Raw genomic sequence first — 14,161 nt, 5'->3', positions numbered from 1 at the left:
TTTAATCCAGACACAAGGAAAATGCACTATTGAACCAGAGATAGATTTCTCCCATATCGATTAGTCAACATTTAACATTTGTCTATGTTTTCCTATTATTTTTTCTACACCTTTTTTTCCCTTTATTGATTAAGGTATTACATATGTGTCCTTATCCCCTCAATACCCTCCCCACACACACACACACACACTCCCCACTCATGCCCTCACCCCCCTGGTGTCTGTGTCCATTGGTTAGGCTTATATGTATGCATACAAGTCCTTTGGTTGATCTCTCCCCTTTCCCCCCACCCTCCTCTGCCTTCCCTCTGAGGTTTGACTGTCTGATCGATGCTTCTCTGTCTCTGGATCTGTTTTTGTTCATCAGTTTATGTTGTTCATTATATTCCACAAATGAGTGAGATCATGTGATATTTATCTTTCTCTAACAGGCTTATTTCGCTTAGCATAATGCTTCTATTTTAAAAAAGTTACTGGTTTTGATAAAATCTTATAAAAATCTTTAAAGATTATCAAAGTATTAAAGCTCATTTGAGATTCAGCTCATTACCTTGAGGGGGAAAATGTAAGCTCGTTTCTATTCACTAATGAGTGTATTTCTGTAGAAGTAAATTTCAGTGAAAATTATTTCATCTGAGGTGGGTAAATGTTATTTGGGGACAAATTCAATAAGCTGTCTTAAAACAACTCAAAGTTTTCTTTGCTAATCTGAAAGTCCTTAGTAAGCTTACTATTTATTAATGAATGATTATTTTATTTACATGGTTTCCTCTCAACCAGAATTATACATAAATGTGCAATTTAAATGGCCCTGTTTCTATCTAACTTAAACAATTTACTGTTTTTTGACAACTGTCATTGATAGGTAAATTGATGCAGTTAATTTTGCAAAGCAAATAGGTCAGCCATGTATTTTCTTACAAGAAATTAGATGCCATCAATATAATATTCTCCCTTATCCATGGTTTTGCTTTCTGCTCTTTCAGTTACCTGTGGAAAACTGTTGTATGAAAATATTAAATGGAAAATTCCAAAAGTAAAAAGATTATAAATTTAATCTACACCTCATTCTGAGTAAAGTGATGAAATAACATTAACTGTTGTGATATCAAAGGTTTGGGTTCAACTAACCCTTCTTTTACTTAATAATGGCCCCAAAGCACCAAAGTAGTGATGCTGGCAATTCGGATATGCCAAAGAGAAGCTATAAAGTGCTTCCTTTAAGTGAAAAGGTGAGTATAGTACAATAAGATATTTTGAGAGCGAGAAAGAGACTTCATTTGCATAATTTTTACAGTATCCTATATAATAAAAGCCTGATATGCAAATTGTCCCCTCAACTGGGAGTTCAACCAGGAGTTTGACCAGGGGGTGAGGCCAGCTGGCCAACCACCTGCAGCCCCTCCCCCTGGCCAGCCCTACCTGATTGGCCCCGATTGGGGCAGGCTGACAGGACCCCACCAGTGCATGAATTCGTGCACCGGGCCTGTAGTATTATTATAATTGTTCTCTTTTATTATTAGTTATAAATTACTGCACCTGATTTATAGGTGAAACTTTATTATGGGTATGTATGAATAGGACAAAATAAAGTGTATATATAGGGTTTGGAACCCTGTGGTTTCAGGCATCCACTGGCGGTCTTGGAATGTGTCCCCAGTGGATGGGGGGACGATTGTAGCTTCATCCCCTGTGTTCTTCTGACGTATCTCCAAGGACAGTATTTCTGATAGAAGGAGGGGTTAGCCTGACATAGTTTGAGAGGTATAAAGAATGTCTCTGTAGAAAAACATGTCCCTGTCTGATGCCTTATCTTTTCATTCGTGCTAGATTCCCTACCTGTAGGATAGCCCATTGCTTTCTGATTGCTTAGTGGGAGTGATTGTATCACACCTCTGCTCTCCCTGAGAAAGTGGGAAAGGACAAGAGGACAATGAATGGAAATAGGAGGAACAGACTCCAAGTTCATTTACTTCCTAATTTTGCCTGTTGGTAAAACTGACTCAAGTTTTGCTTCGATCCCACAATTACCCATATCAACCTGGCAAAAACAAACTTTCATTGCGCTCACACTTTTATCCCTTCCTATTCTGGAATGGAGGATGTTCCTTTTCAGCTTTAAATGGGAGCATAAATTTTTCCAGCTTCCCTGGAGCAAATGTCATGAGTGAACTATAAGCTAAAAACTGGGCGTTCTTTTACCTTTGGATGTGAAATGATTGTTGTTCTTTTCCTTTTCAGTTTCTTCTTTGTGGCATATGTGGAATATTGTGCGCCAAAAAAAAGTCTGGACTTATCGTAAGTTTCTGCCCTGTTTGCGTTGTGCATTGAAGTATTTGAAATGTCAGAACTCAGAAATGGAAATGGTGACTAGTCAACTTTCATATGTTGAATGTGACTCATTTAGGGTAGAAAAAGGACTGACAAATAAATCCTGGCTTTGTTATTTTCAAAGAAAAACATCACGATTACTAGTGCCCAAGCCAGTTTGCTCAGTGGATAGAGCGTTGGCCTGCAGACCAAAGGGTCCCGGGTTCGATTCCGGTTGGGAGCACGTAGTTCAGTTGCAGGCTCCTCCCCAGGCCCAGGCCCTGGTAGGGGCTTGTGCAGGAGGCAACCAATTGAGGTGTTTCTCTCACATCGATATTTCTCTCTGTCTTTCCCTCTCTCTTCCACTCTATCTAGGGATCAATGGAAAAATATTGTTGGGTAAGGATTTAAAAAAAAAAGATTATGAGTAAAGAAAGAAAGACGGAAAGAAAGAGAGAAAAAGAAAGGCTTTGATATACTCTTTAAATGCATGAATATGCAGCCTTTATGACTTCTGTGGATGACAGTATCCACTTTTCCAATTTATAGGCTCCTAAACATTCGCATGAATCCTTCCATGAACTGAAAAAGACATAACTTGAGTTCATGGGAAATTTAACTGTTTAAATATGGAACTGGGCCTACGCATTGCTGGCTTTGTTTGACTGTCAAGTTAATTTTACAAAGCAGCAAAACAGCTGTGTTGTTATAGTGACAGTTAATTCACAAAGATGTTTCTTTTATTTTTTTATTACTGTGAATGCAAATGTAAGTGTTTTCAGATGCTTTATGGTGTGTCCTGGGCTTCGGGGTATGGAACACGCTCCCAGCTAACTCCGATGTTGGCTGGAGGACAGCTTCTGCGTGCTCAAATGTGGCTTCCCCGCTGCCTTCCACAGCATTTTATGAGAGTTTGGAAAGAAGGAAAAGGCATGGTTTATTTTATTGAGAACAATAGGAAAATACACCTTTAAAGTTTGGTGAAATGAATACTATACATGGACCCTAGGAAGTGACCTTTGAGCCTAAATGGGGTTTCCAAGTGGAGACCAGTTATCTGAGGAGGGCAGGGAAGGGGCAGTAGTGCAGTTCTTTTGTTTAACTCCTTTTCTAATCACATCTTTCTCTGTGAGAATATCTATTGTGACAAAAAGGATGAAGGCCCCATTGCTTAGACATGTGGGACCTTAAGAGTGGTATTATGTTAAGTAAAATAAGCCAGTCAGAGAAAGACAAGTATCACATAATCTCATTCATGTCAAGGAAGTCTTGTCTGAAACCACTGGTTGGGCTAAATTCCCCTGCTCCCTGCTCTGAACAATATATACTGACAAATAAAATAGATTCATGAAACAGACTGTTGAATCTCAGAGAAAAAGAGGGTGGGGGGGGTACAGGATGATATTAACCAAATAATTTATATGCAAATGTGCATAAATTTGGGTTTAGTTTTTACATTTTAATTCCTCGGAGAATGCTCTATCTGCACCTGTTAATAAAGTCTGGTGCCTTTAAAAAAATTACTAAGAAAAACATCAGAAGAAATATCTTTTCCTCTAATAGACAATTGAATTTGCCATTTTTCTTAATTAACAGTAATGACTTCATAAAAAGGTAAAATTTAATATCTTTTCATGTTTTCTGAGAATGACTAAACATGAAAATATATTATCAAGAAACTGCATTTCCTGAATATACTTTAAAATGGAATATAACTGATTGGTTCTACCTGAATTGGAAGCTATAGGTTCCCACTTGGGATGATTCAATTATTTGGTAATTGATACTCAGTATTACAATTAATCACTCTAAAAATATTTTACTCATCCATCACTAGATTTTTAGCCTTGGTTATAAGTACCAGGAGACAGACAATAAAGAATGCTGAATTAAGTTAGAGAAATAAAAGGAACTACTTGCAGTTCCTTCTGCCTATCATGCTATTTTACTGTGCTATTTCATGCATCCATGGCCTTACCCTTTACTGGGAACTACATGCACTTAGCTTAGATGACATATGGTCAAGGAAGTCTTGTCTAAAACCACCGGTTGGGCTAAATTGCCCTGCTCCCTACTCTGAGGGCAACCCATTCACCTCCATGTGGGAATGTTGGATCTTCTCCAAGACTGCAATGTACTCAAGGGGAATAACTATGAGCTGTTCTTTTTTGGAATGCCAACTGCTACCTCACTCAAGACCTAACAGATGCTAGGTACTTAATACGTGCTTGCTAGATTCAACTGTCAACAGCCAAAATACCTGATATTGTAGAACTAAATGCTCAAGTCAGTCAGTTGTATAGCTGTTTGCTCTGAGGATTTATGTCAAATGAGGAGATCAGTAAAGTCATGGAAATGTTCTGAGAAAGTTAGGACAGGATTTGGGCCTTCCATCTAAGAGTCCAAGGGAAAAAAGCAAAGTTATTTTCAGGAAATGAACATACTGTTGAGGTAGGAATGTACAAGCTGTATCAATGGATAAAGAGAGGTGACAGGAACAGGCGCTATGCCAGGAGAATATGGAAATAAGTTTAGATAATTAAATTAGCATCATACTTTAAGGTATCATGAAAACCCTAGATACTCGTGCAAAATAAAATAAAACTATTAAAGCTATTAGAATATTCTATTAAATTTATTAAATATTCACAAAACATTTGCTACACAGCAGGCATTATACTTAGTTCTACCAGAGACCTTGTGATATTTACTTTGAATAAAAAAAACACACTGGTTCTATTAATAGAGACCCACATCAAGCCAATAGGAGGATCAAAAGCAAAGCCACAGAGTGAGTTTCTCCAAAGCAGCCCGTCCAAGTGTATTGTGGGAATACCTACTGTGTAGGCCTCACTGAGGTGCCGCATAGTAACACAAGTTTTGTAAGATGAAGAGTCCGTTCATGGGGAGTTCCTGGAGCTCCTGTTGGGGAAATAAATACACACACAATAAAATTTTTATAAATGAAATAATCAACTCAATTTCCTCAGACCACAAAACTAAAGAAGTATAAAGATCTGAATTCTGTGGAACTAATGGCAGTTCAATGAAAAGGTATTTAGATATTTTGGGGGCGAGGGGGTTTCACATAGTGAAACTGGATTTGGAGTCAGAAAATATGGGCTCAGTCCCTAAGTACGGTTGTTACCTGCCTCTCTCAGAGGATTTCTGGATGGGTTCATTGAGGTATCTGTTCAAGTTCCTAGCATAGTAGCACATAGTAGATATTAAATCGATATTAGTTAAATCTGAATCTACCTAGAAGACAAGTTCTGCTGCTTCAGAGTTTTCATAAGATGTGTCCCTGGCTTCTGCATGGTCAGTGCTTAATTCTGGGAACACTGTGATCTATACCCTCTCCATTCAGTCCAATGACATAGAATCTCGGTGAAAGCACAGCTCCTGTCCTGTAGGAAGCACCAAAAACATCTTTATTGTAGTTCAGCCGTCCTTTCTCAACGTTAACACTCCCTTCTTCTCACCAGATGATCCTCTTTTCCGCCTGCTGCATCTGTGGCCTCATCGGGGGCATCCTGAACTTTCAGTTCCTTCGGGCTGTGACCAGGAAGACCTCTCCCCTCTACCCCCTGCATCTGGCCTCCATGTCCCTTGCGTGCATTGGGATCGGGGGCTGCACCCTCTCTTCATGGCTCACTTGTCGCCTGGCCAGCTATGAACAGAGGAGGATGTTCTCGGAGAGGGAGCATTCCCTGCATCACTCCCATGAGATGGCTGAGAAAGTGAGTCTCGTACCTTTTCCTCTCGCGGCTGCTATGTGATGAAGACCGCAGGCAAATCTAGGTGAACCAACTGGTTGCTTTAGATGAGAAAGTGAGAAATTCGATTTTGTGAAATGTTGGTCCCATTGGATTAAGGATAGGAATTTATTACTTTTTTTTCCTCTGCAATTCTGGATACACTTATTTTCAACCTACTTTTGTAGCCTCTCTATACAAAAAACACAGCTCCTAAAATACGATTTCATAAAATATTCAATGCCTAATAAATATGGATTTTTATGTGTTGTACTGAGGAAAAACACTAAATACACTCTCAACTCAATAACGCCAGTTTTAGAAAGCGGGTGAATTCGCCTTTCTAGCCCACCCTTGTGCTTGTAAGGAGATGCATTTGATTATGTAAATTAGAGTTTCAAGCATAAAAGGGCCTTTTAATAAGGCGACAAAAAGCCTTGCCTATCAGTGCAGAAATTACAATTCACATAAAGCTTCACTTAATTCTCATCTACACTTCATGCATATTTGGGTAGCTTTGCCTGTAATTTAAACAGTGGTCCTTGCATAATTGTTTCATGAAACCCATTCAAACAGGAAGTTACATTTACCACAGAAAAGGACAAATGATATAGTGAGCTGTCTGTGTTTCTACTATATTTGCATATATTTTAAAATGTACTTCCTGCTACTGGATTTATTAAGGAAAAGTCAAGTATCTGTGACATAAACTCACTAAGATAATGGCTACATCATATTTCACTTGATATCAGGGAAATAAAACTGCATGACCACAGAATAGAGGAAAGAATTGCAAGAATTAGTGCTGGGTATTTCTATATAATGTTATTTTGAAGAAAAGTATTTCTTCTGTAGTTTTTTGTGTTTCTATTTTGTTTACATCCCGATAAGCTGAATAAATGCTCTTAAATTGTTTCAAGAAAGCAGTTTTAAACAGATTTACATGTGTCCTTCAAAAAAGAGTTAATAGGAAGACTGGTCATGTACAGAAATGGGTTGTTCAAAGTAGATTATTATTTATACTAGTGGCCCGGTGCACAAAATTTGTGCACAGGGGGTGGGATGTGTCCCTGCACCCTCTTCAATCTGGGACCCCTCAGGGGATGTCCGACTGCTGGTTTAGGCCTGATCCCACAGGGACCACTGGTTCCTAACCGCTCACCTGCCTGCCTGCCCGATCACCCCTAACCACTCTGCCTGCCGGCCTGCTCGCCCCTTACTGCACCCCCCCACCGGCCTTCTCACCCCCAACTGCCCCCCCTACTGGCCTCATGGCCCCCAACTGCCCAACCCGACTGGCCTCATGGCCCCCAACTACCCTCCCCGGCTGGCCTCATGGCCCCCAATTGCCCCCCCTGGCTGGCCTCATGGCCCCCAACTGCCCTCCCTGGCCAGTCTCCCCAAAGATCTCCTGGTCTAATTAGCATATTATCCTTTTATTAGTATAGATTTGGATAGTGGCTATCTCCTGCTCTATTTTTTATGCTAGTGTGATGTAGTTTTTTGTGTATATGTGTGTGCAATATTTACTGTATAATTGTTATATTTATATTAGAGATTGAGGGCTATTGAAATAACCGACTTGCCCAGCTGCCCGGTGGTGCCCCCGACACCAGAGTTACCTACAAGGTACGCAAATTTCTAGGGAGTTGCCATGTTGTAATGTCACTGCCCAAAGTGCTGCCTCTTCCAGGAAGCCATGGTGTCAGCAGATCAGCCTCGACTGATGCTGGATGTGGTGCCTCAAAGTACCGCTTTCATGAGAGCGACTTTGAGGACCTGCCATAACCTACATGGCAGATTTTGCAGCTTGAAACTTGGTTGAGTATTTAAAATATTCAGCCTCCTCTAAGCATCCAAACACCTTGCTGCTTGGATGATTCCCGACTCCTTTATTGTCTGCTACATCATGATTCCAACTCAGTCTCATCCTTCACAGACCAGAGTTTTGTTTTTAATCATAGACGGATCTGATCAAGACAAACTGCATCTGCCTCCTGCCAACATTGCATGAGCAGATAAGTCTGGCACAAAGACAGTAACCATTCTGTAGGGAAACTTTCTTCTTGTAAAATTATCTGCTGTGATGCATTTCAAATTTAGCTCCCTTATTTTGGAATGCTGAAAGCAGTCGCCATTCTTGGTTTGGTTAAACAGTAGAATTGGAACTACAGAAGGTCACATAGCTACCGTGGTCCAACTGCAGAAAGTATGTCCATTTGCAAATACTCCCATTTGGCCAGGCCCAAAGTTAGAGTATAATCTTATTAAGTTGGATGTGCCTACTTGCAAATAAGCTCAAGATACTCATCCAGTTAAAAACTGATTTTCACTGTTATTTTTTTATCGATAATTTTATTGTATCTGTATTAGAATGAATTTAGTTAAGAAAATTCTTTTTTGGGGTAATATTTCTAAAAACTGGATTTTTAAATCCTGCAATAAAAGATTATAATTAGATTAAATTTTTAAATAGTTTTGAAGCTACGTGTTTAATGCAAAGTCATTTTAGGAGAAGATAGGAAATCTAAGGAACTTAGTTCTTATAAATTCATTAGGAAATTGTATTTTTGTTCTAGTAGGAAAAGCAGGAAAAGGTGTATGAGTAAATTTCGTTAAAGATGGTTTTGTTTTGTAGGGATTAGTTCCACTTATCTTGCCACCCCGCTGAGTTCTTGAATGAAGCCTCAACTCAGGTTTCTTATCCACTAACTTAACCACCGCTCAATAATCTCAGTGTATTTTTAGATCTACTTCCACCTCATTTATCACTAACAGAGCCAGCCCCTCAGTTAGCTGAACCATCACCAGACCATAGAGGCTAGCTGCTGGCTCGAGTGATGTTCTCCACTTCCTATCAGAGCCTTATCCTAAAGGGGATTGAGTTTTTAGGCTTTTTTTTTTCTAGTAATTTCTTGCCATGTTACGGGGGGAGACATAATGGCTGCCCAGGAACAAGATAACCAACTCCCTAGAGCCTGGAAGGGGCCGGGGCATGTTACATGCAAAGACAGGTCTTGATGTGAGAGGCAAGGTCTCCAGTGCCTACTGTCTCCTTTCCCACAAGCTTCTTGGAAGAAACTCTATACCCATCCTCTAAACGACAGCAAAGTTTTCAAAAGTAAGATTCAAACACCGGACCGATTCCTAACTTCAAGTCCCTCACTGCTCCTCCTAAGCAACTTTCAGAACCACCCAATCCAAAAAAAAGCAAGCCTGTTCACTCTTTTACCTTCTGTATTGAATTTTCAAAGAAATAAAGACTAAAAATGAGGTATGGATGACTTGTCATTTTCAAATAAATATTTGGGAGAATTTCTAAAGTTTATAATAGCAAACGCTTTACTTCATAATTGTTAATTCATCCAAACCGAAAGTCGATATAACTGATAGGCTTGAAATCATTGAGAAGATAATTTCCATTTGAATTATTCTTTACCACGTTGTTGCAAATAGGCTTGTTCGAATGAGGGAAGATGTCGTCATCTACTTTTAGATAGTTTTGCCAAAATATTCTTTATAATCTGGTGCATTAGCCATTATAAATGTGAATGGACCTCACACCTCCTCACTACCTTTTATTGTGTAGGGAAGAGTTTAATGCTTAATAAAACACAAATTGAAAGCTTCTAAATGTTTCTCAAATGAACATATTTTCTATCACTGCAAATGGAACTTATTATGTTGAGTCATCTTTTATATTTAAATGTTATTGCCTTCCCATGTAGTTTTCCTTATTAATAATTGATCCCTAAAAACACATATTAAGAATTTTATTTTTTTAACTGAATGAGTAACAGTGTTGTGAACATACTCTTCCCCCTGTGATTTACAGTTACAAATAAGCTTCAATCCCCGCGTGGGCCTTTCTCAGTTCTTAGCAAAAAGGCCACGCACTTTTCTATAGAATGAAGGTAACCCTCGTTGGCCCTTTGTTGACATGCTCAGCAAAGGAGCCCGCACTGGAGAAATGTGGGCATATAACCATCCTCTTCTTTCTAGGTAGGCCTTTCCAAAAGAGAGTTAAGGAACGACCGGGGAAACTCGGGGCTGGGGAGAGACTGAACTGTTCTTGAGGGCAGAAGACTTTGGTCTCAGAGGCTGTCACTTCAGCATTTTCATGTGCCCGAGATGCCATGAAATTTCATTTCCTCAAATGCAATGCCAATATCAACCCTTGACCTTCCCCAAAACTCAGCAAGTTTTTCAATGGCTTGAAATGTCTGTTTTGCAAACCCATTAACCAAATCCATGTCTGACTCTGAAAGAAATGTTAATTAATTCATGTTGTTTTCCTAACAGGAAATGACAGACAACATGAGCCATGGAGGGCCACATCTGATATTTAACGGAAGAGTGTAATAATGTTTTAAAGAACTGAACATTTTTTAGGATTTTCACGAGGCAAGGAAATACCAAAGGACTAAGAGATGAAACTGAAACAGTTCTTGCATTTGCTATTATCTCTCCCTGGCACCCACTACAATGATTATTTCTCTATTTTGCCTCACTTGTGTCTTCAGCTTTTTTTATTAGGTGAAAACTTTCCAGAAATGTTCTAGGACAGTAATTTCAACACTTTCCAGATGGTTCTAAAAAAGTCTTTTCGGGGGGGAAAAAGAGGAAAAGATGAAACTGAAAGATTCCTCTTCTATACAAACATTATTTGACTAGCATGTTAGATTTGTTATCACTTATTTCGTATAAGTATTCAAAAAGTACAAGTATCAAAAATAACAATAACTTGTTGATGTCTTTGTTTTGAAAGACGGTGGCTTCAAGAAAGCCATGATTCAAAACCTCAGCAATGCCTTGTTGTAAACACATTGTAATTATTTTCAACTTGTGAATGTACTATATTTCATAATTTATTTGTAAATGGCAAAATAACGTAAACCACAAAAAAGATTTTTTTAGAGAGAGAACACTAATCTGTATGATATTTTTGCATTTTTGCACAAGAGTGAAAAGTTGTAAATGAATAAATATCATTTAAGGCAAATAAACATGTATTGATCATACTGTGCAGATTGATCTGCATGTTCATGAATGAGCCTAAGAATAAAACAAACTATGTGTGTGTATGTGCGTATATACTATATACTGTAAATATTGAAAATATATACAGCACATATGTATAGCATCATGAATGTAAGTAGGTAGTAGAAAAGAAATTGTGATATTGTGGGGTGTTATCAAGATTCCATTCCCACAGAAATGAGAAAGCAATTGTTCAAGGCTTTTCTATACCCCCAAATCACATTTTAATTTCTACTTAATTTGTTCATTTTCATTCTTTTTATTATGTCTGCTGTAAAAATTATTGCAGTTGAGATTTATAGCGTTGAGTGATCTGAACAGTGTAATATAAAGATAAATTACTTAGTTATTTGGCTATTTTATTATTATTATTATGGTATTTATGTAATAACAATTATTAATACTGATTTATAAGCAAAACTTTAAATTATGTACTTCCACATAATTACTGTTGATTATTCATGATATTTACATTTTAAACATTCTACAGCCCAATTAAATTATATGAAAGGATGGGAGAAGTATGCCCAAATGATGAAGTTACAATTAGCTTTGCTATAATTTAATTTTAGAGTTTTGTTTGCTTTATAATTCCAGAATATACAGACAAATCTTTTTTAAGAACGCATATATCCAAAGAACCTGAAAGACTTCTCTATAGAAGAAAATAAGAGGATAGGCTCACATTTACATAGTAAGATTCAATATTTCCATGATGGAATGTTAAAATAGCTACCTGAGACAATATGTGTAGGCAAGAAAATAGCATGGTTTTTGAAAATACTTATGAGAATATAACCTCTGGCAGCAGATAAAGAACTCATATTTTAAAATATACAACTCTCACTGTATAGCATACTTTTATTTTTCCCCAAAGCTAATAAATTTTCAACTGATTTTTTAATAACTTGCCTACTGAACCCTAGGTAAATTAACACCTTTAATATCTAGTATGAGAACATATTATAAATTAAAAGCAAAATATGGGTTTTAATTGTGCTAAGAAAATAATAATTCCAGCTAATGGAAATCTGAGGGTCTTTTAGTTTTAGAGCAACATAATTATGACCTACCATATTTAAATCAGCTCATTAAAAATGTCTGGCTGTATCCAGTCAAAAGAAATAACTGGACTATGGTTGTTCAGTGTAGTTTTTGAAGTCTCCCAACTCATTTGGATAACTTCATTATCCAGTAGATTATAGAAGTTGCCATAAATGCAACCTCAGATAGTGAATCAACATTAGCACTGTTCATTGGATGCCACAAGCAGGCATGATCTTTGTTTCTGGAAATCTAAACTTTACAATGCAGATGTTTTGTGTGTATGTGGTCCTACTGAATTTATCCAAGGATGCAGTCCCTCACTGAAAGAATAATCACCAACTCTAACTTTAGGTTACATTTCTTCATAGACATGTTTGCACAATACGCAGTTATAATACATCAATAAGATCTTTTCTTGCCTTTGAAATAATTTATGAAATCACACTTAAAGGACAAAAGTAGGCATCCCACTGCTTTGACATAGAGTTAAGAAGAAATACAATCATCACAATTTTCCAAATAGTCTACAGTATATTTAACCAAGTAGAGCTATATCTTTAAATGTAAGTTATTTTAACCCAACATTTTCAGGGCTCGGTTTCTTAGAGTGATATATTTGGGATGTGTAGTCATTCTTTTTGAGATAGATAGGGGAAATTAGGAAGACATTGTTGCAGTACTTGAAAATTTAATTTTCACAATACAATGAACTATGAACTAGAGTATTTTTAAGTGACCGCATTACAGCTTTACTATGAGCCTACCTTTGGGAAAAAGTAATGTGATCCTAAAATAGAAAAAGAATATGTGAAACTGGTGTGGTGTAGAGACTAGCTGCAAAAGGTGCAGTTATTATAAGCATAGAAGATTAAAGGTGGACTCATCTTGAACTTTTTTAACCATATATGTGTGTGTATGTATACACACCTACACACAAATATATACAATTGTTTAAAAATAGAATATGGTATGATGACTCTATTGATATGTCTATGTAATAAAAATGGCATCTTTTGAAACTACATGTGGTATGGGTTTTCTTTTCATCACAATACAAAAAGTATTTTCTTACCCCTGGCTGGTTTATCTCAGTGGATAAAGCGTTAGCCTGCTCGCAGAAGGGTCCTGGGTTCAATTCCCAGTCAAGGGCACGTACCTGGGTTGCAGGTTTGTTCCCTACCCTGATCAGGGCAAGTGTGCAGGATGCACCAATCAATGTATCTCTCTCACATAGATGTTTCTCTCTCTCCCTCCCTTCTTCCCTTCTTCTCTCTCTCTCTCAAAAAGTCAATGGAAAAAATATCCTCTTGGTGAGGATTAACAGTAACAACAAAAGAGTAATTTCCTCGGATAGCTAGGTGAATAAATGTTCTGTTCTGAGGTTGGCAGGGGACAGAAGGCAGAGATGGTCCCAGCCTGAGTATATGGAATTAAGAAAAGATATTATTTGAGATAGGATAGATTAGAATGTGCTAGAGATAGAGAGGGAGTGGTTGGATATAGAAGGCAAAATGAGCATAATTAGAGAGTGAGGTCCCTGAGGAGGCAGAAGAAAACAAGATCGGATCACAAGAGACAGCATTACTTATAGGTAGGACTGAGATCACAGGAGAGCTCACAACTGAAACCACAGTACAGATGGTCCCTGACTTTCAATGGTTGGACTTTGGATTTTTCAACTTTCCGATGGTGCAAAAGCTATAGGCGTTCGTTAGAAACTGTATTTCGAGGTTTGAATGTTGCCCTTCTCCTGCAGGAAGATCCTCTCTGGAGATTCTGGGCAGCAGTAACCCTCATCTCCCTGTCAGCCAGGTGGTTCTGAAGATAAACAACCAATACTCTACAGTGTAGGACTATATTGCCAGTGTTTTTAGATATTATGCTTTGTGTTTTTCATCCCATCATGTTTACAAAATGCCCAATGTGTCTCTTGCTTCTGGTGAGAAGAAAGAGGAAGGCAATTACAGCTACTCCTTGACTTATGGTGGGATTATGTCCTGATAATCTAA

The 14,161-nt window shown here is 37.9% G+C and overlaps 1 protein-coding gene across 4 annotated transcripts in view; it reads left to right on the top strand.

Annotated features, from left to right (window-relative positions):
* TMEM196 (transmembrane protein 196) overlaps positions 1-13,174 on the top strand; it is a 48,136-nt gene extending 34,962 nt beyond the window's left edge. For 2 of the 4 annotated variants that reach the window (XM_059712498.1, XM_059712497.1), the window contains exons 2-5: positions 2,242-2,298; positions 5,796-6,050; positions 7,621-7,694; positions 10,368-13,174. In XM_059712498.1, the coding sequence (XP_059568481.1) occupies positions 2,242-2,298; positions 5,796-6,050; positions 7,621-7,694; positions 10,368-10,374 (393 nt within the window). In that variant the 3' untranslated portion in view covers positions 10,375-13,174. The remainder of the gene's footprint in view (positions 1-2,241; positions 2,299-5,795; positions 6,051-7,620; positions 7,695-10,367) is intronic. The other 2 variants (XM_059712500.1, XM_059712499.1) reach the window with 1 other exon arrangement.
* The last annotated feature ends 987 nt before the right edge of the window (positions 13,175-14,161 follow it).

This window comes from Myotis daubentonii, chromosome 10 (genome assembly GCF_963259705.1).
Source record: "Myotis daubentonii chromosome 10, mMyoDau2.1, whole genome shotgun sequence".
Taxonomy (NCBI): Eukaryota; Metazoa; Chordata; class Mammalia; order Chiroptera; family Vespertilionidae; genus Myotis; species Myotis daubentonii.
This window is presented reverse-complemented; position numbering and strand designations above follow the sequence as displayed.